A 22,007-nucleotide genomic window follows, 5' to 3' on the forward strand; every position below is an offset into this window, starting at 1 on the left:
TTCTGGGAGATCAATTCTCTGAAGTTCGACCAGGCGCTAACCTTATGGCCATTAAGTCCGCTAATCTGGAGGGTTCTTTTCCCCTGCAAATCCACTGGGGAGGACGGTTGACCGATCTGTGTGGTTTCGTAAGGCCAGGGTTCTGAGTGTAGCCGGTGGCACTTTTCCCACGCCAGAGAGAGCTGACTGCTTATTTCCCGCGAGCAAAGTATGTCATCTCCTCTGTTCAACTCGGAAACATGTTATCCACCTCAGTGGCTTCAATGATCATTTTCTCCATAACTTTAGTCAACCCTGCTTTTTCAAGGCTTTTCACCTTCTCCGCCTTCGTATCCGTACAAAATACACCATGTTTCAAGTACCGCCATCTGGGTTGCTCTGCCCATGTTACGCCTGCCGGAATATAATCTGTAAGTGTTGCAAAGTCCTTTTGGCCGAGTTCTTGATCCAGCCTTTTGTTATCTCGTAAGCCACCATTTAGCCAGAATGGGTCCCCTTTCGAGTCAAGATGCAAGAGTTGGACGCTGCACATTTCCTTTGCTCCCGCCTCGTAATGGCCTATCATGCCGGTGTAGAAGGGGTTAAAATAGTAGGGTGTGGAGGCGAGTTCGCAGGCGAGCCAGAACTGAGCACAATTCAGAGTCAGCATTGCTTAGTCAAGGCACGAAACCTGGGTTAATGACATAGATATCAGGAGTATGAGCAGGGCTTCGCTCCAAGACTATGTCTTGCGACTCAAGTTTTGGTACAAAACGGGGAAGAGTAACTCTGAAATGTGCGTACCGTCTCCTTGTCGCCGAAGACATGCTTGTTTACAGAAACCCTCGCAGCTTTAGTCATCATCCAGGCTGCAAACATCAAACTAGTGAAGACGCCGGGTTTCTCTTTGTCCATGAAGACAACGCCGGACTCTTGTTGGTGCTCCAGCTTTTCAGTCCAAAAGATGCTTTTCTTAAGCACGGCGCTAGGGTTCCGGTCTTTGAGCACCTTCTTAATCCACTTCAGGGTATCGATCCAGCCGGTGTAGCCTCCTTTGACCGCTCGGTCATGATAGAAAAGCGTTCCCGTCTCCCTCAAATGCACATCATCGTCGAAATAAGCATCAGGCCGTTGCAAGAAAATGGTATCCGCATCAACGAGTATGGCTTTCTGAAATCGGCTGGCGAGCATGGCGAACGGCTTCATGACCCAGCCGTTACCCGTCAAGCTCTCGTTTATCCCAGCAACAGTATCATCGTAGAAATCGAGTATGTTCAGAGTCTGGATATTGGGGGCAAGATCCCAGAGCTGTTTCCGCTTTTCCCAAGGCAAGTCATGCTCGCCAGCGTAAAAGATCTGGATTGGGAGGGTTGACCCAAGTACATTGCGAAGGATTCGGATGTTCTGCGCAGCCAGGACAAGATCTTTCTGACCTACGCACATGACTATGCCCACTTCTGACTCCAATGTGTTTCCCCATGGCAGGTATGTTTTGCTCGAAAGCCTCCACCAGCCAAATTCCTCGGTTCGAAAGCCAAAGAAGCTGTCTCGAGGGATAGTAGGATCTTCTATGATGGCCCCAAGTAGAGTAGAGAGGGCGGAAACGCGCCGACCTTTGCCCCCAAGATCTGATACATCTATATCCTGTTCAAGCAAGCTTTCCAGGGCGGAGGTAGCCTCTTGGGCAATACGAACATAGCTGCCTGTGGTTGTTGACTGGTGACTATGGGTGCTCGAAAATGAATTTCCATTCGCCCCCTGCTGTCTCGAGGCATTGAAGCTTGAACTCCTCGAAGCGAAGTATAGTGCGGAGGCGAGGATGAGGGAGACGGCCCCCAAGATAGCAAGCCTCCCCCGAGGGTTCCTTAGGTCAAATTTCATTTAGCTATCATTTTGCCAGTAGATGGCTAAAGCTGTGGATGCACCCTATCCTCAAAGCTGTTCTTCTTACGGCTTTAGCAAGGGCAAAGCGATCAGGAAGGACCAAATTGTTCAAAAAACAAGGCTCGCGCTTGGCTCGCTGCTCGGAGGAAGCGATTCATACTTTTTTGATCCTTTCGCTGGATGTGTAAGAAGAAGACGGTGGTGACGGCGAGCCTCGGCCGAACCATAGGGCTGAGAACAGATAGGAGCCCTGGTGCGCCCAAGCTGTTGTTACTTCTTACTTTTACCTGTCTAACAGTTTTTTGATACTGTAGACGGTCTGTCTGATATCCATATCTCTATCCTCTCCAATCCTATGCTCTACCGTTTTTGGCATTCCAGCACTGCAGCGTCACCAGCGTTTGCCCATCCACGAGGTCTCTGGTCTCTTGGAATGTAGTCCTGGTTGGGATGGCTCCCCTACTCAATTGAGTAGGTTCTTGTCTCATATACACTCCTTGCCTATTCTGTGCCCACGTGGTTCGCGTTGCCCATTCCCCCTGGAATGCTCTATGTTTATATGTTGGCCTCAAAGCGTGCTACATAAGATTTATTTATCCTGTTTTACACCGATACTACAAGCATTTCATGAGAAGCCACCTATTATATCCCTCGACTCCGTTCGAAGCACAAGACAAGAGATTTTGCGGCTTGTTTCAAGAGAAAAGACTTTACTCGTCGATGAAGATATATTTTCGACAAGACCCGGCCTCTAGGACTCTGAACGAGAAACATTGTCTTTGGCTTTTGGCTTTTGCTTGATGATTGTTTACAATCATCTCCCCTTCCCTGCTCTCGCAAACATGGCCTTTTTCACGCGAGCCTGTGTATTAATATTCTTGCTGATATTTTCCCAGAAAACTCAAGTCAGCGCTTTACCAATCGGCAACGCAACGGGCTTACTCTCCACATCCATACTTAGCAAGACACTTATTCAAAATATCTGGGAAAATACAACTACTACCCAATATCCACCCACAACAACAGTACAAAACACAATTCCTGGTACAATAGGGGTCAGTGGCTTTTCCTTCCATCACCTGGAAACGTAGAGTTTCAAGTTGTCCTTCAGAAAAATAGGGAGCTTACTTGGATCAGACCGTTGTTACAAGCCTTGAGACACAGGGCCAGCCATCATTGCAACCATTCCCGACCTATATACCACCACCCATCATACTAACAACAGCATTCTCCCGAGATCTTTCACTGATCACGGATAGGTCATCGAAAGCGTTGTCTACCAAGGTTACGAGCATTAGTAGCGTATTGTGGTTGCCAAAGAGCCACCTCCCATCCACGAAGATGGAGAGAAGAGGAGCCACAGACTGTTTCCAGCCGGTTGCCACTGGAGCATTGCCCAGACAATTACCATCGAGAGGAGATCATCCAGTCCCTAGACTTGGTATAGTAAGTTCCACATACCCCTAGGTCATTCGAAAATGCCAGAGAAGCTGATACAACCACAGGCCCCGCAGAGCAGCCCAGTCTCTACCAACAAGTTCTATGCCAACCTTTTCCTTGGAATTCAGAGCCAAGGGGTATGGACTCATCCATACTCTGTGACATGGAGCAAAGGAAGCGGCAACATTGGTAGTTGGGGCATGGCCGTCTCTCATATTGATGCAAACCAGAGAGCCGATGGGCCACAGAATACTGCCCTGTCGGGAGCACCAATACAGTATTTCATCAATCCTATTGGCATTCAATCCGTCATTTTATCCGCAGTAGAGCTGGGACCTTCCGCGGTCTTGACTACCTCCAGCTTAAAGGCATTCTCGGCCAATGCAATTCTTTCGCCCCAGGCAGGCTCTTCCTCCAATATCACGTTTCCGCTCGTTCAAGGCATGGGATTCGTAACCGGTATTTACAACAGTCTCATGCCCGCGATTCAAAGCAGTGTATTCTTCCAATCGGTCACTCTAGTAGCCTCTCCAAGGGTTGGTGTCTTCAAGTATCGGATTATTCTCGAAGACAACAAAAACTGGCTTCTCTACGCAATGCCAAGCAACCACCAAGACCCTAATTTGCAGCTTGTGTCGAACACACAAATACAAGGTCTACGATTCTGGTCAGGTACGATTCAAATTGCGAAAAACCCTGCTGGCTCAGAGGGCGAGGAACTTTATGATAAATCTGCGGGAATCTACCCCATCAGCGCAGCGGTCACAGGCTCTACATTGGATAAGCTTGGTACCTATACTATCTCATGGCGTATTAAGGGACTGATAACATATCCACCTCGTTCGCTTCTGATGTACGCTTTACCGCATCATACTCAGTCTTTTGACAGCGCTACCACCAAGCACAAAACAAATTTACAGCTCCAGACAACTACGAAAGGAGTGGCAACAGCGGTTGTCGCTGATAGGTATGTACATTTCGGAGCAATCCTCTCCCAAATGACGCCACAATTTGAGGTGCAAGACTTATTTTGGGAGCACCAATGGCCTTAAGCCCCCTCATGCTGTCTCGTTCCTCCGAAGTTCCTCTCGAAGAAACAAAGCTGACTTGAAAATTTCCATAGCTGGACGATGCAAGAGCAAAGCCTGCCTTTAGACATTGGTTTTGCACCTTGGACTCCAAGAACTAGAAGCAGATCGACCCTGTCCGCAGCGACAAGGCAGCTCATCCAACAGGTGGCAGTCTCTGAGATCAATCAAGACTACAACGCCCAGACCAATCTAGACAGTACGATTCAGAGTTTCTCCCGAAAGAGCAATGCTGACTCCGAAATCATAAAGGCATGTATTTCAGTGGCAAGGCTCTAGCCAAGTTCGCAATGATCATATACACGACCCACGACCTGTTGAACGAACCCAACCTTGCGACTCAGGGACTGAATGAACTAAAAGGAGCCTTTGCTGTATTTTCGACCAATCAGGTACGTACATTTTGGAGCTGATCGTTCCCATACAACATTGGAATTGAGTCGCAAGAGGACCTTTCTGCCCCCGAGACCTGGCTTGCAGCTCCGTTACCTACCTCGAATAAGAAATGCTGACTCTGAAATCTGCGTAAGCAAAAATACCCATTGGTATATGATACAGTCTGGAACGGAGTCGTGTCTTCAGTGAGCTACATTACGGGTGACCCCGGCCAGGATTTCGGAAATACATATTACAGTCAGTCTACTTTTCGAATTGTTTCTACCCCCCCACCAGAAGCCTACCGCTTTCCGAGTCATCAGACATGTCCAAAGAGTATATGTACTCCTCTTACCTGTATCACCTCAGACTTCTACCCATAGAAGGAATGCTGACCCAGAATTCTTGAAGACGACCATCATTTCCATTACAGCTACTTCATCTACTCGGCTGCCGTTATAGGCTATCTCGACCCCTCCTGGCTCTCCCTCAACAAGGCTTGGGTCAACACCCTCGTCCGCGATGCTGCCAATCCAAGCACGCAAGACAACGCGTTTCCCTTCTCTCGAATGTTCGATTGGTATCATGGCCACTCGTTCGCCCCAGGCCTCTTCCCATTAGCAGATAGCAAAGATGAGGAGTCCTCATCCGAAGACGCTTTCTTCGCGTATGCAATGAAGATGTGGGGCCATGTTATCGGCGACATCTCCATGGAGGCGAGAGGTAATCTCATGCTATCGATCTTGGCCAGGACTCTGGACAATTACTTTCTGTTGTCAAGTGATAATGAGAACCAACCAGCCAATTTCCTTGGCAACAAAGTCACTGGCATTGTGAGTCCTCTCCCGGCCTCCCGTCCCAGATAGGCCCTCGCTAACGAGCCATTCCAGCTCTTCGAGAACAAAATCGACCACACCACCTACTTCGGCGCCAACCCCGAGTATATCCAAGGCATTCACATGCTCCCTCTCAGCCCCTCCTCACCCCTGACCCGAAATCCAAAGTTTATAGCCGAAGAATGGGAAGCCTACTTCAACAGCACATCGCCCTACCCTGCCTCCACCATCGCTGCCGGCTGGAAGGGTGTTCTGTATGGGAACTTGGCGTGCATAGATCCGCAGCAGAGCTGGAATTTCTTCGCGCAGCAGAATTTTGATGGGTCATGGTTGGATGGTGGTGCGTCAAGGACGTGGTATATGGCTTTTGCTGCTGCGATTGGGGGACTCTAGAGAGGGTAAGGAAAGGAAAGGAGAGATTAGTATGAGATGAGGTGGAGGGTAAGTAATCAGGTAAGTAGTATGGCATATGGGTCATTGGTGTTGGATAGAGCATTGTGCGGGACAGATTGCATACAGATGTCATGATTCATGAGACGACGACGACCATGGCTTGCTTCGGATTGAGGTTATTGCGCCTTCAAGAAAGAGAGGAAAGGTCTATAGAATGGAGTTGCTCCTTCAAACATACCAAATAATCCCATATTTGCCCACGAGAGCCGGTGCCATATATACGGCCGACTATCTAAGCGGCTTGGCCAAAGTCGTCCGCTAGGTCTGTATTCATAGCTTGGGGATCAACATCGGCGTCTCCCTCTTCCACTTTTTGTAGTCCTCCCTATCACCGTACCGCTTATCATACTTCCCCTCGCTCATCGGCACCCCACTGACCTTGAGCAACAAGAAGCTGACAAAAGCCGGGCTCACACCACACACACCCGCCGCGATGGCCTTGCCCAACAACCCCCAACCGGCCAATCCCATGCCTACCTGTCCAGGTCCACTCATCAGGACCCCTCCAGCAACGGTTGCGATGCCGGTCCACAACGTAGCCTCGCCAAAGTAATTCGGATGACGGCTCTTACTCCACAGTCCCCGCGTCAAGAAATCCTCTTCGTGTTTCTTCTCCTTCTTCTCCTGCACCCATCCGTTCTTTTGGCGATCGGCCACCACTTCAAAGGACAAGCCGCCCACGTAGAGCAAGATGCCAATGACGTCGGTGATGCCGACTGCGGCGGGCAGTGAGGCGAAGACCGAGACGGGGAGGGAATTGATGGCTAGGATGGGCATCAGACAGAGGGAGACCCATGTTGCCTGGGCGAAAAAGGCGCCGAGGAACTTGGGCGGGGATTGTCTGATGTCGTCGAAGCGGGAGTCGGAACCGTCGGCGGAGATGCGCTGGAAGAGATAGGTTCCCACTGCAACGTGCACGGTTTGTTTAGCCCATTGCCCAAGCCCCATGGAGGGGTACTTTAGACAGTGCCCAAGCATACAACACCCTTCACGGGGGATCAGGAGACTCACATCTCGTAGCCCACACGCTCACCGCCGCGCTCAGCACCAGCTGTCTCCAATTCAGCCCCGCTCCGCTCGCACCCCTCAATGCTCCCAAAACGCTCGGCCAGGCGGGCTTGATTGCGCCGGCGGCAGCCGCTGCATATCGTGCTCTGATCGTAGGCAGGTACAGACTGAGCGCTGTGCAGGATAGGTAAGTGAGGGAGCCTGAGAGGTCATAGAAACGCTCGGACTGGGCGATTATGGAGGGCACCGCTACGGCGGCTTGGAGGGTGTAGGCGAGGGCGATGGAGGGGACAATGGTGGAGAGGAAGGGGCGGGAGAAGGCGGTGGCGTGCAGGAGGGTGGAGAGGACGGCCATTGTTGTGGTGGTAGCAAGAGAGTCAGGAGAAATTTGGAGGGCGAGGTTACAATGGGAAGGAGACTGGGTTGCACATGTAGGTGCCTGTGCATGTTTACTTTATGTACATTTTCGGGATCGGTTCAACTGTTGGACCCCTCTGACGACATGGACTCGGGAAAACGAATACGAATCGGACTTCCAAAAGTAGCGTAATGCTTACGCTGCAATCTCGAGAGTTCGGCCAAAGGGTGGCATCAAAGGCCATGATATTCTCGCTCACCTCAGATATCGCTGATGGCACCAATTGAGTCGCGATATTTGGGACAAATGTCGTAAACCAGGAGTAGGTTGCAACAGCGGGTCATTCATGTCGTTGCCATTGGCCCAGGAAATACCGTAAGTATATACAAGATTTATTTTATAGAAGATTGTCAAATTGGAAGGGAAGGCTATGACGAGCTTCCTGGCAGCAATGACAGCAGGTTGAGTCCTGAATTCTTCACATCGTCCGGGTAGACATACTAGGATTTGTAAGCACGAGCTCAAATATGGAAGAGGCTAGTGACAGAAGACTTACGAATGCGAGAGCGATAATAGTGTACATACCCAATAGCATGGCACCCTCAAGGTAATTGGATTTTCCATCCTGGCCAGTCGTCAGCTTCCGTGGAACTAATTGCCCGAGAGAAGAGGGAAAACTCACAGCGATCACATAGCTTGTAATCAGCACACTTAGAAAGAATACCACAGTCTCGAAGGTCTCAAAGTGCAGTGTCATTGGCTTGTCCATAATCCACCCCAAAATAACCAGGAAAGGTGTCACAAGAAGCGCGATCTGCATACTACTTCCGATCGCAACTCCAATTGCCAGATCCATCTTGTCTTTCAGAGCCACCACAACTGCGGTTACGTGTTCAGCCGCATTGCCAACGATGGGAAGCAGCACAAGACCAATGAAGGTTTTGGAGATATGCGCCGTTTCGACAATGCTGTCGATGCTGTCCACGAGATATTCTGCGCAGACGGCAACCAGGACAGTGATGAGCACGAGGGCGACGCCTGCAGCCGGAGGAGAAAGAACTCTGCCTTCTTCTGGCTCGCCGTCCTGTTCCGCCTCGCCTTCTGCGTCAAAAAGATCCGAATGAGTCCTCAGCTGGAAGAGCAGATACAGCACATATAGCAATAGAAGTATGACAGCGGTCCCATGAGAGAGGATCAAGATATTGTTGTCTTGATTTGCGTCTGTGCCTTTCATGACAGCGTATAGTGTTGCCGGGATGATCAGGGAAGCGGTCGAAACGACCATGAGGGAGGACATGGTCGAGGCTACTACGTCGTTGAATCTTTGCTGTGGATATTTGATGCCGCCGGCGAGGAAACAGCAGCCGAGGACGAGAAGGATGTTGGAAAGAATGGAGCCGAGCATAGACGACTGGACTATGCGGATCTCGTTATTCTTGAGTGCAACGATGCTGACCTACAGATTCAATCAGCTTCTGTGGCGCACTGAAAGGTAGCGCGCCCATACAATCAACTCGACAGCGTTCCCGAACGTTGCATTGAGCAGACCCCCTAGTGTCTGGCCCAGCTTGGCTGATAACTCTTCCGTCGCGAAGCTTAGCAATGAGGCAAGTGGTATGATGGCGAGAAAATTCAGTATAAAGGTTGCGGCTGGACTCCATCCCACTGCTCCCGAGACGATGCCCAACGGCACGAAGACCAAAAACACATTAACATAATTGCTCGTCAAAGTCTGCTGCACCTTGAGCCCGAAATATGCTGGCCATTTAACGAAGGGTCTCGCATCGTCCTCCCATAGATAGACACCATTTGAAGTTTTAAAGTGCCTCGCAAGGAGGGGAGTCTGTTCGTCGGTGTGTTCGTTGGTGTGTTCGTTTATTGGACTGATGACACCACCTGTAGCACCTGAGGAATTGCCGTTTTCTCGAGATACGTTACGGCCGCTACGCATGCTATTGCTCCGGCTATTTGATGGCCTTCCATGATTTCGAAATTTGGACTTCATCCCGGTGGCAGCTGGATTGTCCATAGCGCTTGTCAGTCTTGTACGGTGGGTGGAAGAACGAGGGAAGGGGACGGCTGTGGACAAAGGGACTGCGCCAATGTGCCAGTGTGGGTGAGAGATGCAAAGGACGACAAAGCTCCCTTTATCGCATTGGAAGAGGGGTGGCAAGTAGTCGTTGTTTGAGCGCTTTACTTACACATATCCACGGTACCGGGCTCGTATTTGTATCTGACAGACTCTGGGCTCTCGAGGCCAATTGAGAAATGCTGCTTCTGCTGCGCAAGGGAATTAATTGGCACTGTCGGGACTTCAGGGAGCGAGGGAAGGTATGCGATTATTGCTGACGTCCTCGTGAAGATTGCTCAATGCAGTACCAGATGGTTGACGTGGATGGTGATGCGCTACCATGCATCCCGCGAATCAAAATTGACGCCGGCTTGGCGGAATTGTGGCAGTGCTCTTGGCAGAGCAAGTATAATTCGCCCAGGTACTTTTGAACTTTTTAGGTAAAGTAAGGTAAGGTAAGGTAGCTACTAACTAAAGTAAGGTAGAGCCCAGTACGGGTATATCCGCCACTAGCACGGGCCCTGTTGAAGTTGAAGCCCCCCACCACACCCCCACCACCCCTATTTATTGACGCGCCTTGAAGCTCGACGATTGACCATTGACGCCTGGCTGGTGGCCTCTATCGTGAACTTCTTCTGTAGGATCTTACCTTCCCTTCCCTTACTCCAAGGTATCCTCGGTACTTTACTACCTAGCGCAAATCTGCCTCCACATTTTCACAACGCTCTTGACGACGACGCAGGCGTTGTATTTTCCAATCGTCAAACACACTGCTACAATGTTGCTAAATACCAATTACTTCCGTGTGCTGTGAAATGTCACTTTTCGCCTGGATCAAGAAGGTGTCGTGAGATGGTTTACGTTGGCAAGCAACCGATACAGCTCACGGCTGCTATTTTGTCGGATGATATGCCTGTAGGGCTTTTGAAAGCCTCCCACCGCCTCCGTGCATCCTAGGCCTCTCCATGCTTAGCTAACCAATGAGCCCAAGTAAATGAAAACCAAGAATTTTTACGTAGACCGCCCCCTTCGAAGTAGCATCATGAGAAGTCCGATAAGCTGACCAAAAACAACAACAGTCGCGTACACGTCGATAATGTCCAGCCCAGAGAATGCCGTCGCAATGAGTATCAATGAACAAGACTCAATTCAAGCTACCGGCTAGCAACCCATTTCCAAAACACAAATGTCCAGAGTCTCTTCCTATACTAATACACCGGCTCGAGCACCGAACTCAAAAGGTGTCCACATCGCCCACGTACGACCAAGTGACACCATCTACCGGATGTTTCAAAGTCAGCGCTTCTCCACCAGAATGCAAATCAAGTCACAGGACGAGTCCTGAGAGCAGTGTCGAAGACGAAACACATGTGTAAGCTCAGGAACATGGCTTGAGACTCAGAAAGGGATAGACGTCAGGAGAAGAAAACCCCGAAATATGCCATACCTGGTGCAAGTTGATACTCCTTCACACTCCCATCCTGGAAAGCATAGATGTGCGACGCGGCGTTGGCAGCAATGGAGGAGTAGTTTTGGACCTGGGCCAAGACTCCAGAACTCGGTACTGAGGTCCAGTCGCCGTTCGTGAAATTGAAGTAATTGACAGTAACACCGCTTGGGCCTGTGCTCACAATGTCCAGATACTCAGCTCCGGATACATTCCAGGTAAAGCCGGCGAGGGGTGCCTGTGTAGATAGGTCGGAAATAGGGTTGCCTTCGTTGACAGTCCAGCCCTGGGATTCATTGAAGCTGGCTGAGCAGAGTCCTTGATTAGCGGGCTGATAAAACACAAGCAAACCTCCCGTATCGTCTGTTCCATGCACGAGGTTGAAAGCCAATCCTGTTCCTGGCATTGGATTGGCGTCCAATGTTATCCATTGAGGCCCCGCGTTAGCGGTCGAGTTGAATAATGCTAACTTATCGTCGCTATTTTGGCACACAAGCAGGAGATCGTTCGAGCAATCGTTACATTCATCGTGTCTAAACCAGAGTGTAGCTAAATTTGCACCATCGGCAGGAATCTCACTGAGGCTGCTCGGACTCCAGGACTGGTCCTTCTCCTCGAATTTCGTAAAGATTATACTACCATCCTCAGAAAGGTAGAATAGGCTAATTTCCTATGAGCCGCAAGGAACAGTGAATTAGCCCATATCACGGTCAGTGACTCAAATCACCTACGAGCAGCCAATCCGGAGGACCCGTGTAGGAAGCTGCGATTGGCGAGCCACGTTTCGCCGGTCCATGCGATTGGCCGGATGTATACCACTGATTTCCCGTGTCATTCTTCCCAACCTCCCTAATCATGTTGTCTTCCGTCTGATACCACATTCGATATTCTGTCACGCCATTGATATTCCAAACTACAGAGGCAAGTTTTGTGGTGTTGAGTAGTGTAGTGTTAAGCTTTGCTGCTGGCGTGGGAAAGGAAGACGCGGTCGACATGGTCGGGATTGAGACACTAGAAATAATGGTTGACGACGACTTTGCCGATGAGCTCATTTTGGTCATTGTTGACGAAGGCGCTTGATCACTCAAAGAACCTGAGCTGACCGAGCGATGGCTTGTACGGGTACTTCCAATACCACCACCTATTGCAGCAGCGGCACTTATGATGACAATGCCCAGTGCTACGAGGAACCAGATAGCTCTTTTGCGTGGGCCACGACCTTCCCGGACGAGTGTGGTATGATTATCGCTCTCTATATTGCTGGGTGTATCGAGCGAGGCATCAAAGATCTCAGGTTGAGGTAACACGGTAGTCGATTGCTTGTATGTGTCGAATAGTGAGGAATCGGGCTGTCGGGACTCCAAAGTACTATAAATCTGGGGCGGATCAGGTTGATGCCCTACCTCCAAAGTACTGTGCACCTGTCCGACTTCTGGGGCCCTGTAGAAATCACGATCGGACATCTGCATCTCCAAGATAGTCCTTATAATTCCGAAAGAGCATGCGAGGTTCACCAACTTCCATTCTCAAAAGACCACAGGAAGAGAGCATGATGGAAGACAAGCTGGGGGCTATGCCAGTAACAGCCTTGCGGGCCATATTCTTGCATGAACCACTTGCCTCCCCTAGACCGATGAGACCTCTCTTTTGGGATTGGCGCGAAGAAACATCAATGTGGCCACAATAATAGCCTTCAGCCTCCGTCAGAAAGCTTTAATCTTGCACATTTTTTTTAAAATGCATGTATGACGACGCCTGCTCCCAAGGCGTTACTCACAACTGCGCATAACTGCAAGGCGGTGCGATCCTTGGGCTTGTACAATTCGCAAATACGTTTCAGCAGCCCTGTGCTGTGGAACTTGAGCGATCAGGTTAGTTTTTGATGGAAAAGGGGATGTTGCGTTTCAAGATGGGGTTTTCACCAAAGGAACTTAAATAAAGCAGGTACTTATGCTCTATCAAGGGATACAAACGTGCTTCAAAGATTTGTAGGAGACAAATACAGTATGTCAGCCGCCGGGATGCCTCACCTCCCTCTCGTCATGATCGATCCGAATTGTTCCAGGTCTAAGTGCACATGGCAGAAAAATGGTAGATTCTATCCCATCGTCTGGCGCCTGGGGGTAAAATGTCTTGGCAGAATATCAAATATTTTATGTTCATACACAACGATTTTGAACCTCTGTACAGACTTATTTTCTCATTATGGAATCTTAGATCTCTTATAAAAATTAATCCAAAAAAAATATTTTTTTTTGAAAGAAGGGGATTTAATTAAAAAAAAAAAAATTTGGGGGGTTTTTTTTTTTTTTTTGGAAAAAAAAAAAAAAAAAAAAATAAAAAAAAAAAAAAAAAAAAAAATAGAGGTCATCCAACCTCTAGTACAGTCAAGTCTAGGTCCTTCCTCGCCGAATCATACTGGAATTGAGACAAGCCTCAGGATATTCCCATATGTAATTGGCAACTTCGTGAAGTAGTCTGCGGACGGCGTAAGAAGGGCATGAGTAATGTGGTATTTCTAAGTTGCTTGGAGGCTTCCTTGGGCATCTCGGGCATCAGCGGCACCTTGAGTTTCTAGCGTCCCGGCGGAGCTAACTCTTTCTCCGGGCTTTTCTTTGGCTCGTATATGCAGTATTAGCATTCCAGGTATATCTTACTTCCTGCCTTATACTCTGTCACTCCCATTGTCTTCTTTGCTGTACGAGTAAACTGTCAGTATCAGTTGTTGATTGTAACTTTTCTGCCGCTCTCGCCGCTTCAGTAAATCACCTAGGGAATCACTCAGGCTGTGTCTTGCCGCAAGGAATCCCGTATTCAGTCCTTACTCACCTACGCTCCTTGGCCGTTTATCTCTCTTTGTTATATTGTGTTCATAATCAGACACCGCCGGCTGAGACAAGCTCAGAAAACCCGACCCTTGTTTCTCGGCGCCAGCATTTGCGGGCCCAATTTCAACAAGTTCCCATGGGTTGGACATCGCTAAAATCCACGGTCCTGGAAAAGTTTGCAGCGATCCAAGTAGCAGAAAAAAATACAGAATGGCATATCCAATGAATGTGGGTGGATTCTTGATGCTTGTTTATTGAGGTGCTAACTTCAGCAGCAAAAGTTCACAGCCTTCTCAAGCATCTTCGCCTTGGTCTTAATCTTCCTCTTTCAAGTCCCACATTCAAGTGGCCAATTCTCTTCGTCCATCATACCAGATTCTAATTTTACCACTCTGCATTCTCCAGTCAATGGCAACATCACCATACGCTTCAAATCGCCGCCCGCAGGTACATGTACAACAGCATTCCAAACTCAAAAGCAATACACCGGATATGTTTCTCTGCCGCCGTTCACACTCGCCCCCATACAGCAAAATTACTCAATTAATACTTTCTTTTGGTTCATTGAAGCTCGGACGGAGTCAAGCACAGCTCCTCTTACAATATACATAAACGGCGGACCGGGAAGCAGCAGCATGGTCGGGCTATTTCAAGAGAATGGACCCTGCCAGGTAGTGGAGATAGCTCAGGATAAGCTTGGTACAAAGCCCAATGACTGGGGATGGGATCGGAGCACCAACATTCTGTACGTGGACCAGCCAAATCAAGTGGGCTTCTCCTACGATACGCCAACCAATGGATCTATGAATCTGTTCACCTCCATCACGACTGAGCCACCCTCGGACGTACCATCCGGCCAGCCAGACTATACCTACCTCAATGGTACTTTCAGCTCCAACAGCGGCAACTCGACGGCGAATACCACTGAAATTGCTGCACACGCAGTATGGCACATGTTGCAAGGCTTCCTTGGAGCATTTCCCCAATACAATCCGGGCAGGTACTCGAACAGTTCAAAACCAGGGGCTGTCGGTGTCAACCTCTTCGCGGAGAGCTATGGAGGGAAATATGGTCCCGCCTTTGCGACACTTTGGGAGCAACAAAATCTGCTGCGCAAGAATGGCTCCATACCAAGTAACAAAACTTTGGAGATACGTTTGTCCTCTCTAGGCATCATGCAGGGATGCGTCGATGATCTGGTTCAAGGGAGGTTCTACCCAATATTTGCCAACAACAATACCTACGGGATCCAGGCACTCTCGCTGACCGACCAGCAAGCCGTTGCTAGCAGCTTCTTGAGTGCCAACGGATGCCAGCAGCTTATCGAATCCTGTAGAAATGCGGTCACTGCTCAAGATCCTCAAAATGAGGGGGATGTGGCCTCTGTGAATCAGATCTGCGCAAACGCCCAGAACACCTGCAACAACGAGGTTTTTGGGCCCTACTATTCGTCTGGTCGAGATGTATACGATATCACTCAGAACATGCCGGATCCGTTCCCTCCAAGCACATATTTGGAGTACCTCAACAATGCAGATGTCCAAGCTGCGATTGGTGTGGCTGTAAACTATACCCAGACGAACGCAGCGGTGGCAAACGCTTTCCTTCAGACGGGGGACTACGAACGTGGCGACTACATCGGCGAGATGGCTCATTTACTCTCACTAGGTGTCCGCATCGCTCTAGTGTACGGAGATCGGGATTACATATGCAATTGGTTTGGTGGAGAGGCAGTCTCATTTTCTATCGCAGCGCAAGCGGCCGGGTACTCGCCATTCTATACAGCCGGCTACGCCGACATAGTGGTCAACACCACCTACATTGGTGGTGCAGTTCGTCAATACGGCAATCTGTCTTTCTCCCGAATTTACGATGCCGGCCATCTCATACCTGCATACCAGCCCGAAACTGCCTTTACCGTTTTCACAAGGATTATCATGGGCAATGACATCTCGCTTGGCGAAGCTGCTGATCTATCAACTTACACGAGCAATGGTACCGCAAATGCCACGGAGACCCGCAAGGCCCCTGAACAATTGGACCCAACTTGCTGGGTTAGAAATATCGAGAACACGTGTACGAATGACCAGAAGGTGATGTTACAGCAAGGCCAGGGCGTCATCGTCAACGGTGAACTTTACGACGAGGCTAGCGATTGGAAACCACCTCCGTCCTCGGTTTCCGTGATGGCAGGCTACCCTGGGACCTACCCGACTTCGACAACGACTACAGGGCCAGCGCCTACTGAGAAGGGCAGCTCTCCGAGTACAACTAGTGCAGTCCTGACTGGTGTCTTCACTGCAACGTCTACACCAAGTCCGACCCCCTCGAAGGGAGCTGCTTCCAGCGACAAAGCCGTTAATGCGGGGTGGGCTTTGCTGGGATGTATGCTGGCTATGGGGGGAGCCTGCGTGACGTAAGAGATGGAATGCATTATACGAACTGTCGCACTATTTTTTTATCGGAAAGTCCAATGAATCAGGATAATCGTTGGGCAAAAAGTTTCAGCATCGATACCCTTTTCGCTTTTCAGCATTGTAAGTAGTTGCGATAATTCTCGCTGTGAATGGCTATGTTGAAGCCATGTACGAGTCAAGTCCATGAGTGAGGTGAAAGGCTCGCTCTAGTGTCGGAGGGCTTATCAGATACGGTATCTGCTAACGCACTGCCCGTTGATATTGGCTCTGACTGTCGTGCCTTGTAAGAATGCGACTTTAATTAGTGCTTTCTAGCTGGCGCAATTCAAGCTGAACGTGGTTGGTGAGGCTCACTATTCCAAGCGGTTCATGCTTGCTGCAAAGTCCTATTGAGCCATGCTAACTTCGCCGAGTTCTCGTGCTTACTCAATTTGCTATTATTCTAAACAAATCATTCCTGATTTCAAGGGCCGAAGAAAGTCCACTTCAAATGATTTTTTCTTGTAACCGACCTTCAAGAACCACTACTACTACTCATACAATCCGAGTCCGCTATCTTTCTGTCTGCTTCTGTACCTCACTGACCCCAAACAACTTATCTTCCCCTCTGGTGGCTCTAGTAGGTAAATATGGCACTACTAGCGGCCGGGAACCGCCAACTTCCGTTGTAAGGGCCAGAAACAGCATTCCGATACACTAAAGACGAGGTGCGTCTTCGTTCACAAGCTATTGTACTTTCAAAGCATGGAGGTGGCATAGAGAGGAAGCTGACGTGTTTGCGTGAATTGATGAGCAGATCTCAACATGCATGAAGAAAATTGCGGCCAGTCCACAAGCTTGGGGCGTGGCGGCAGAGTACATTCGAAGTCCTGGTATCAAGGAAGCAACGGAACAATTGATCAGTCAGATGCAAGTCTGGATTGGAAATCCCAAGCGATTCCCTAAACTAAAGATCAGTGCACAGAAATAGGAACGCTGTCTACAACTACCTAGATCAGGCCCTAGCGCTGCAGTATAAAGGAGAGCAATTGCCGGTGAACACTGCCTTCGACGTCTTAGGATGGATTTTGTCCGTCTGTGGTTCAGGCCCTCCAGGTGCCACGGCGAAGAACTACTATCTGCCAATGCTGGCGCTGTATTCGAAATGGTGTTCAGTCCTGGGCGAAAGCAGATTCGAGGGCATGACCCACATTACTTGGTTCACCAACACCAAGTCAAAAGGCACGGACGTTCTTCTTGGCGCCACACTCGGCCAGCCAGAAACAAGAAACACTGTACGAAACAAGGACAAGGTGACAGGCCAGACTGTTCCACAGGTCAAAGACCGAGGCCTAATCATGAGACGTGAGAGGATAGAGTATCTTGAGAGAGCGGGCTTCCGGGCTCCCGATATTTCCATTCCCCAGACAGAGGACGTATCAAGGCAGAAGAATCAAAAGGATGGCACGCATGGTGATCCAGGCTTTGGCGGCTGCGCTGAAACTTTCTTCTTCATCGTTGCGATGAAGTAGGCAGAGACAGAGGCCCAATTCCGGTTTAGGTTTCTAACAGATTTCATGCAGGAACAAGATTGACAAAGCCGACGTCCATGATTTCGCATTGAGGCCCACCGTCGACCTCATGAAACAGCTCAACAACTACTCGGAGGCGGCTGTGGTGGCCCAACTACGACCTCCATGCGACTATTCATGCCAGAAGTTGTTGGATCAGATGTACCATACCAGAGACTGGCAATCGACGTTCGATTATCACACCATAATCCTTCGCGAAAGTGGAGGAGCCGGAGCTGGCGGAGCTGCCGGTCCGAGTGGGAGTGGTGTTTCTGCGAAGTACTGCTCCGGGTACAAAAGTTGGAGCAGCATCCAGCAAGGCTGGCAAGAGTAGGACGGAATCTGGGTTTCAAGAAAGTATGTTCAAGGTTCTTTCTCTCGAATGAAGGATCAGATCGGCTAATTCGATGTGAGCAGAAATGGCAAGTGGACTTGGAGCTGCGTTCAGCCCCATAGCAACGGGGAACCTCAAAAGTAGACTTCTTTTGACATCACAAACGCTGACCATGTGGTAACTTGTTGACTCGATTCAACAATCATTGTTTTAGAGGCATTTTTATCGTACAATATGCTTCGTGTTGTATGTGCAACGACCAATACCTCGCAATGTGAATGCACTATGCAGTATCTGACGGCTCAGAAAAGTAGTCTCCCGTAGGGTTGACCGGATATATACTACCTTATCCCCGGTTCCTTCCATCCCCACAGCCTCACTCGATATGTCCACTCCCATTACATCCAGCCAATTAATCCTTCATCAAGCCATGGCAGCATCACCTTCCCATCTCCGCTCTCTCTACCGCTCTCTCCTACGTGAACTACCTCATCGACCGCTTTCCACTCCTTCCCCAATCCAGCAACGCATCCGAAATTCCATTTCCTCCAATTCCGCCCCAATGCAAGTCGAAGAAGCCGAACAATATATCCAGTACGTGAAGGCACAGAGGATGTACGCTACGCTGTTGGAGAGGTATAATCCAGGAATGTCGATGGATGAGGAAGAGAAGGTTCGGCTGACGGCGAGGAGGGTGGGTATGGATTTGCCTGAGGAGTGGCGGGCTGGGAAGAAGAATTGATGGAGCGTCGTACATTGGACATGTCGTGATTGGGAAACGTGAGAGTGTGTATCACAGCGTCACGTATCAATCCAGTCGTCAATTGCTGATGTTGACAAAGCTCGACAGACGTTGGAAGTCCACCGGACACAGAGCTGAGTTGACAAAATCTGGCAAGCTTCGCTTGACTGGAGGGCCAAAAGGAGAAAGACCCAGCCCTATTCGAGATACTTCTTGGACTTCAGCATGCAAGAGAAGTTAAGGTCTGGGATGGGAAGTCGCCATGCCGCCCAGGACGCAGAATCGAAAAGAGTCATACGACTAAAGGATTCCACCACATCATTTCGAACCTGGGGTTACAGAGGCCCGGCATCAAGTGCCGCAGCAGCAAATTGCTGCTTTTTCGATTGCGAAATAGATTGAGGACAGCGTTCGGTCACAGAGACATGGAAAAACCTGGGCCAACGTTTGGCAGAAAAGCTTTGGTAGAGGCATATCAACTTGGCGTACTTCTTGCTGCCGGTCCATGAGCTCGGATATATACAGAGAGAGCGGCGACCATGATCCAGAAGTCTATGCGCCAGAGCAAGATTCTTGGTCGTTCAGGACCAAATACCTGGGTCTTGATTCCATGTCCCCAGCCTCAAGTCCTGTAGACTTGACGCACTCTCGAGTGCGAAGGAGCCTTTACTGCTTAACGGCTATCCATCGATCTCCATCATTCGAGGCTTTCGAGATCAAGCATTGCATACCTTCAAATACCTCACTGTGCCCTTGTCACTCTCAAACCTGCTCACTTGGTGCATTGCCAATTAATTCCATTTACCAGGCTTGACATTTGACAATGCCTATAAACCACCTGATCTCCCTAAATTCTCTCCCTCCTTCATAATACTCAATACTCCATACTCGCTTCTTCATCTTTGCTCTGCCCCTGCCGCTTCTCCGCCTTTGCCTGCCCTTCTCTTTTTTTATACTCCCTTGCTTTCTCCGTCTGTGCCTGCCCTATCCTTCCGTCCTTGCACCCTTTTTTCTTCTTCTTTGTCCTTCCCTCCGCCTTCACACATACGCCTACACATACTTTCCTCCCGCATACGGCCACAAATCCCATTGTCTACATGTCTTACTATCTACAAATATATCTACCAATCATCCCGGGCTACTGTCCAAATGGCCCCTAAATTTACTATCTCTTTCTTTCACATACAACATGTTTCTCTACCATCTATACTTAGCCACCTTCTCAGCCATCGTCTTCAAATGTGCTGCTTATCTCTGCCATCTATTGCTCTCGTAGCTGTAGCACAAATGAGTCTCGTAGCACAGGTTGATTGACACCTTCTTCCTTTGCGGTCCTCCCTGTGCTTTCTTTCTTTCTTTTGTCAATGTGTGGGCCATGCTATGAGAAACTTCGTTGATGCTGGGCGGCCCCATCATGGCGTTCGTTATATACGAGACCATGGAGGGGTTACACATTTGGATCGGATTGTTACAGTTCATCCAATCAATGCTGGGCTTCAAAATTATCTCCACCTCCTGACTTCGTCCAAAAATCAAGCCTACGGCCTCCATCACTCCTTCTCCGCAAAAGCTCTGATTCCCTCATCCTCCATCAACCTCCTCATAACATCGCTCCTCAGATAAACGCTGAGATTCACCCCCTTGCTCCACCATTCTTTCTTTGCGTCATGTCCTTCCTTTGCACCATCCCCTTCGACCCCACCCTCACCCACAATCACAACCCCATCACATGACGGAATCAGCGGTTCCGCCCACCTCACCTTCTTCCCCTCCTCAAAAACCACCTCCCCCACCCCAATACCCACCCAACTCGTAACGATAGTATGATAATCGCCCAAACAGCAGTTCCACCGCCTCTGCCCACTCAGCTCAAAACACATTTCATGCAACAGCGCTGCTACAGCTTCCCCGTCAAATTCGGCGATGGTGTTGCGAATGGCGGCTGCTTTGTCCGCTACGTCTTTCGCACTGCCTGCAGGGGAAGCGGTGGCTGCGGCTTCGGTGCGGACGCCAGCGTTGAGGATTGGTGAGCCGATGAATGAAGGCGGCAAGGGCTTCTGTAGGCGTCGCCGCCCGTCGATGCTGACGTCAAGGAAATGCTCGTCCCCTTCCTTCAGCCCGCGGGCGCGAATCAGGGCGGCCCATAGGTGGGCGAGCAGGGCATCTTGATGCGATATTCGTGTCTGAGTATGCGCAGCGGCGTGGAGATAGATTGCGTGCGTTTCGGCGGCCGAGAAGAAGAACGTCGTGTGCGAACAGGGGGCTGTGGCATCCCAGGTATGGTACGGTACGGGTCTGCCGAGCTTGATGTCATGAGATTGAGATGCGAGCTCCGGTGGGATTTTCGTTAATGACAGCGCCCATTCCGGGGTTGAAGGACCGGCAGAGGCCCAGTGGTCGAAGCGGTGCACGGGTAACCTGGCGGCGACTTCGAGGATGTACGGGTCGGGTCTCTTGGCGTCGATGTTGCCGGCTGCAGCAGCGTCGATGAGGGAGGGGTCGAAGAGAGGTTGTAGCTTTGGGACAGATTTTGAGGACGAGAGGGCAAGGTTCGTAGCGGCCCAGTCTTTCATGAAGGTGAGTAGAGCGGCGGCGTCTGCGAGAGAGTGGACTATACCGACGGCGATGGCTATGCCGCCGTCTCTGAAGGTTGTGAATTGAACTTTCATGGATGGTAGACCTTGGCATTCTTTCGAGTCGTGAAGAGCGTATTCGGTTTCCATGTCTAGAAACTCTTCGTAATTGACATGCGTAGGATCCCAGTGTTTCTCGGTCTTATCGGCAGGAACCATGGACGCCATAGGAGAGTCAGCTTCGGCGAGGATGCATTCGACGCCTGGATCAGAGTCTGATCCATGAGAAATCTCCATTCGCCCTAAGCGATAGATGTGTCCAGCATCGGGGTCGTATTCAGCAAAGCGCAGCTGGCCCGCCCATTGAGGATAAGCATTGAGAGTCTTGCGTAGACTGGACATCAGTCGATCGGTGTCCTGTGATACATCGTAGAACCAAACGCAGGCGCTTTTCGCGAAATGCAATACAATTGCATCGATGATGGATAAGGGTTCGACTTTGGGCTGGGAAGAAGGGACATGAGAGTCTGGAAAGACACGCGAGCGAGACTGAACGGTAATTGCCATTGAAGATGATACTAATGAATTGTCCTCCTCGAATAAAGGATTGACAACGATTTGCGT

The 22,007-nt window shown here is 49.8% G+C and overlaps 9 protein-coding genes across 9 annotated transcripts; 4 read left to right on the plus strand and 5 right to left on the minus strand.

The window, feature by feature from the left end:
* Positions 1 to 226: 226 nt before the first annotated feature.
* Positions 227 to 1,860, minus strand: HO173_004045 (uncharacterized protein; the record flags this gene model as incomplete). Its single annotated transcript, XM_037305969.1, has 2 exons — positions 227 to 625; positions 784 to 1,860. 2 exons carry the CDS (start codon positions 1,858 to 1,860, stop codon positions 227 to 229), a joined length of 1,476 nt encoding a protein of 491 aa, XP_037167162.1.
* A 1,344-nt stretch (positions 1,861 to 3,204) lies between these two features.
* HO173_004046 (uncharacterized protein) lies at positions 3,205 to 5,995 on the plus strand (the record flags this gene model as incomplete). Its single annotated transcript, XM_037305970.1, has 7 exons — positions 3,205 to 3,309; positions 3,369 to 4,270; positions 4,427 to 4,590; positions 4,644 to 4,783; positions 4,922 to 5,024; positions 5,178 to 5,599; positions 5,657 to 5,995. 7 exons carry the CDS (start codon positions 3,205 to 3,207, stop codon positions 5,993 to 5,995), a joined length of 2,175 nt encoding a protein of 724 aa, XP_037167163.1.
* A 330-nt stretch (positions 5,996 to 6,325) lies between these two features.
* On the minus strand, positions 6,326 to 7,418 carry HO173_004047 (uncharacterized protein; the record flags this gene model as incomplete). Its single annotated transcript, XM_037305971.1, has 2 exons — positions 6,326 to 6,960; positions 7,067 to 7,418. 2 exons carry the CDS (start codon positions 7,416 to 7,418, stop codon positions 6,326 to 6,328), a joined length of 987 nt encoding a protein of 328 aa, XP_037167164.1.
* Positions 7,419 to 7,849: 431 nt separating this feature from the next.
* Positions 7,850 to 9,838, minus strand: HO173_004048 (uncharacterized protein; the record flags this gene model as incomplete). The annotated part of the gene is made up of 6 exons (XM_037305972.1): positions 7,850 to 7,921; positions 7,978 to 8,046; positions 8,104 to 8,877; positions 8,929 to 9,437; positions 9,623 to 9,724; positions 9,772 to 9,838. The coding sequence occupies 6 exons, from the start codon at positions 9,836 to 9,838 to the stop codon at positions 7,850 to 7,852; spliced, it is 1,593 nt and encodes a 530-aa protein (XP_037167165.1).
* Positions 9,839 to 10,726: 888 nt separating this feature from the next.
* On the minus strand, positions 10,727 to 12,408 carry HO173_004049 (uncharacterized protein; the record flags this gene model as incomplete). Its single annotated transcript, XM_037305973.1, has 3 exons — positions 10,727 to 10,770; positions 10,940 to 11,609; positions 11,671 to 12,408. 3 exons carry the CDS (start codon positions 12,406 to 12,408, stop codon positions 10,727 to 10,729), a joined length of 1,452 nt encoding a protein of 483 aa, XP_037167166.1.
* Positions 12,409 to 13,977: 1,569 nt separating this feature from the next.
* HO173_004050 (uncharacterized protein) lies at positions 13,978 to 16,187 on the plus strand (the record flags this gene model as incomplete). The annotated part of the gene is made up of 2 exons (XM_037305974.1): positions 13,978 to 13,995; positions 14,043 to 16,187. The coding sequence occupies 2 exons, from the start codon at positions 13,978 to 13,980 to the stop codon at positions 16,185 to 16,187; spliced, it is 2,163 nt and encodes a 720-aa protein (XP_037167167.1).
* Positions 16,188 to 16,992: 805 nt separating this feature from the next.
* HO173_004051 (uncharacterized protein) lies at positions 16,993 to 18,068 on the plus strand (the record flags this gene model as incomplete). The annotated part of the gene is made up of 3 exons (XM_037305975.1): positions 16,993 to 17,093; positions 17,149 to 17,691; positions 17,747 to 18,068. The coding sequence occupies 3 exons, from the start codon at positions 16,993 to 16,995 to the stop codon at positions 18,066 to 18,068; spliced, it is 966 nt and encodes a 321-aa protein (XP_037167168.1).
* Positions 18,069 to 18,453: 385 nt separating this feature from the next.
* Positions 18,454 to 18,810, plus strand: HO173_004052 (uncharacterized protein; the record flags this gene model as incomplete). Its single annotated transcript, XM_037305976.1, has 1 exon — positions 18,454 to 18,810. One exon carries the CDS (start codon positions 18,454 to 18,456, stop codon positions 18,808 to 18,810), a length of 357 nt encoding a protein of 118 aa, XP_037167169.1.
* A 1,550-nt stretch (positions 18,811 to 20,360) lies between these two features.
* On the minus strand, positions 20,361 to 21,950 carry HO173_004053 (uncharacterized protein; the record flags this gene model as incomplete). The annotated part of the gene is made up of 1 exon (XM_037305977.1): positions 20,361 to 21,950. One exon carries the CDS (start codon positions 21,948 to 21,950, stop codon positions 20,361 to 20,363), a length of 1,590 nt encoding a protein of 529 aa, XP_037167170.1.
* Between the last annotated feature and the right edge of the window lie 57 nt (positions 21,951 to 22,007).

Source organism: Letharia columbiana (assembly GCF_014066305.1).
Source record: "Letharia columbiana isolate WasteWater2 chromosome Unknown Sc0000010_s0, whole genome shotgun sequence".
In the NCBI taxonomy this organism is placed as follows: Eukaryota; Fungi; Ascomycota; class Lecanoromycetes; order Lecanorales; family Parmeliaceae; genus Letharia; species Letharia columbiana.